Source organism: Limulus polyphemus, unplaced genomic scaffold, assembly GCF_000517525.1.
Source record: "Limulus polyphemus unplaced genomic scaffold, Limulus_polyphemus-2.1.2 Scaffold11943, whole genome shotgun sequence".
Taxonomy (NCBI): Eukaryota; Metazoa; Arthropoda; class Merostomata; order Xiphosura; family Limulidae; genus Limulus; species Limulus polyphemus.
Genome location: NW_013677553.1, coordinates 1 through 2840, shown reverse-complemented (window position 1 = coordinate 2840; position 2840 = coordinate 1). Strand labels below are relative to the sequence as shown.

General features: G+C 37.1%; 1 protein-coding gene across 1 annotated transcript in view; it reads right to left on the bottom strand.

Annotated features, from left to right (window-relative positions):
- LOC106476878 (fatty acyl-CoA reductase 1-like) overlaps nt 1-2269 on the bottom strand; it is a gene marked incomplete at both ends in the record, with an annotated part of 7202 nt that extends 4933 nt beyond the window's left edge. The window contains 2 exons of the mRNA XM_013937495.1: nt 1343-1461; nt 2225-2269. Coding sequence (XP_013792949.1) covers nt 1343-1461; nt 2225-2269 — 164 coding nt within the window. The remainder of the gene's footprint in view (nt 1-1342; nt 1462-2224) is intronic.
- Nucleotides 2270-2840: the final 571 nt, after the last annotated feature.

Below are 2840 nucleotides of genomic sequence, written 5' to 3'. Positions count from 1 at the left end.
CATTATAACGCCCCCACGGCTGAAAGGGCGAGCATGTTTGGTGTGACAGGGATTAATTTTGAAGTGATAGATTAGAGGGTAGGCCGATAGACAACGACACCCACCTCCAACTCATGGGTTACTCTTTACCAACGATTAGTGGATTGACCATTATAACGCCCCCATGGCTGAAAGGGTGAACATGTTCGGTGACAGGATGCTAAGCTGCAATTCACTATCGCGTGGGAACGAGATAGTAAGTCATGCGCACGAAGTAAATATTTTCCCTCTAAGGAACTGTCATATTCATATCCAGAAGTCATATTAATTCTCAGATTGAGATTCGTCATTAAAGAAAGTCTTTGAGTAGCATTGCGCGAACAAAACAACAGCAACACTAAAGAAGATTAAATATATTAAATGTTACACCTATATTTTTTTTCAAAATATCTTTGTTTAAACGCAAAGCAACACAATGGGCCATCTGAGATGTGTCCACCACAGATATGAAACCCTGATTTGTTTGCGTTTTAAGCTCTCAAGTTCACCGCTGAGCCACAAATAATCTGATATGTAAGATTTGGTGTTTAAGGTATATTACAATGTGGTGAAAGAAATGTAGCCACAATGAAATAACAAATATTGGGAGTTGTTATATTCAACAGCTGTTGTTAGTATTTTCCAAATAATCCATTAAGCCTTTTTGATATGACTTCACCAAATCAGGTGTGTGGCCTTTTTGATATGACTTCACCAAATCAGGTGTGTGGCCTTTTTGATATGACTTCACCAAATCAGGTGTGTGGCTTTTGTGATATGACTTCCCCAAATCAGGTGTGGGGCCTTTTTGATATGACTTCACCAAATCAAGTGTGGGGCCTTTTTGATATGACTTCACCAAATCAGGTGTGGGGGCCTTTGTGACATGACTTCACCAAATCAGGTGTGGGGCCTTTTTGATATGACTTCACCAAATCAGGTGTGTGGCTTTTGTGATATGACTTCACCAAATCAGGTGTGGGGGCCTTTGTGACATGACTTCACCAAATCAGGTGTGGGGCCTTTTTGATATGACTTCACCAAATCAGGTGTGTGGCTTTTGTGATATGACTTCACCAAATCAGGTGTGGGGGCCTTTGTGACATGATTTCACCAAATCAGATGTGAGGCCTTTGTGACATGACTTTACCAAATCAGGTGTGTGGTCTTTGTGACATGACTTTACCAAATCAGGTGTGTGGCCTTTGTGACATGACTTCACCAAATCAGGTGTGTGGCCTTTGTGACATGACTTCACCAAATCAGGTGAGTGTGCATGTGTTGGTAGACACGTATCAAAACGTTGAACAATTTTAATTCTGACCTTTGTATTTCTAGTTGCCATGCAGCACATATCATCACGTTGACCACTATGTCCACCGGAATGACGTCAGCAGCTACACCGGGATAGACCATCATCGTCCGCAGGATTCCTTTGCTAGTCTGCAAGTATTTATTTTCGTTAGTTAATTTAAGTCTGTGGTATTTTTGTACTTCACAATAACGCTCTAATCCCCCACATTTTATGTTCCTACATAATGTAAACTAGATGGGTTCCAGAGTATTCCAATACAAGGGATTCAAGCACCTGACTGCTATGAAACGATTAGATCAACATAGACCAAAATAAAAGTAAGGGGTAAGGTTTTAAGAAGAAGGAAATAAAAATGAAGTACGAAACGTTTTAAGAGAGGATAAAGGAAAAAAAAAGTTGATTATAAGGTTGCCGGAATGAAAAAAATAAAAGAAACGCAGTGAAGAAGAATTTTTTTTTATAAACGCAGGACAAAAATTAATTCGCAGAAGATGATTACAAGTACGTATTCATGAATACAATCACTGAACTAAAGTGAATTCAAAAGGAAATTTGTTTGTTGTTAAGCGCAAAGGTACGAGATGGGCTACCGGTGCTGTGCCCACCTCGGGGTTATAAATCCAGAATAATAGGAGATCCAAGTAGGAGAGTTTTAAACACAACATAATAGAACAAAAAGGATGGTTATAAAAGGAGAAGGTTATAATAGAAGATCAGATAAGGAATGTAACGAACATTTGGGAGAAGGGCTATAGATAAACGTGGAGTAACTTAACATTTGAGGAGAGGCCTTATAAACATAAAGTAACAGACAATATTTCCATCGATAAATTATAAATAACTAAAACATTATATTTTTAATTGTTTAGGATACAAACTTTGAAAGCTTACCGCAACTATAAAGCCTGAAGGACCATTTAGGTTGTCCACCCAACCCTAAAAAACAACAAAACGAAACGGTACGTTATTAGATTTCAAATGGAATAATGTATAAAACATCTTACACTAATGTACATGAAGATCAAATACAATTTGATATGCCACTTTAATAATATACGTGTTTGTAACAAAGTACACTGTAATATGTCACTTTAACAATATACGTGTTTGTAACAAAGCACACAGTAGTATGCCACTTTAACAACATACGTGTTTGTAACAAAGCACACTGTGATATACCACTTTAACAATATACGTGTTTGTAACAAAGCACACAGTAGTATGCCACTTTAACAACATACGTGTTTGTAACAAAGCACACTGTAATATGTCACTTTAACAACATACGTGTTTGTAACAAAACACACTGTAATATGTCACTTTAACAATATACGTGTTTGTAACAAAACACACTGTAATATGCCACTTTAACAATATACGTGTTTGTAACAAAGCACACTGTAATATGTCACTTTAACAATATACGTGTTTGTAACAAAACACACTGTAATATGCCACTTTAATAATATATGTGTTTGTAACAAAGCACACTGTAATATGCCACTTT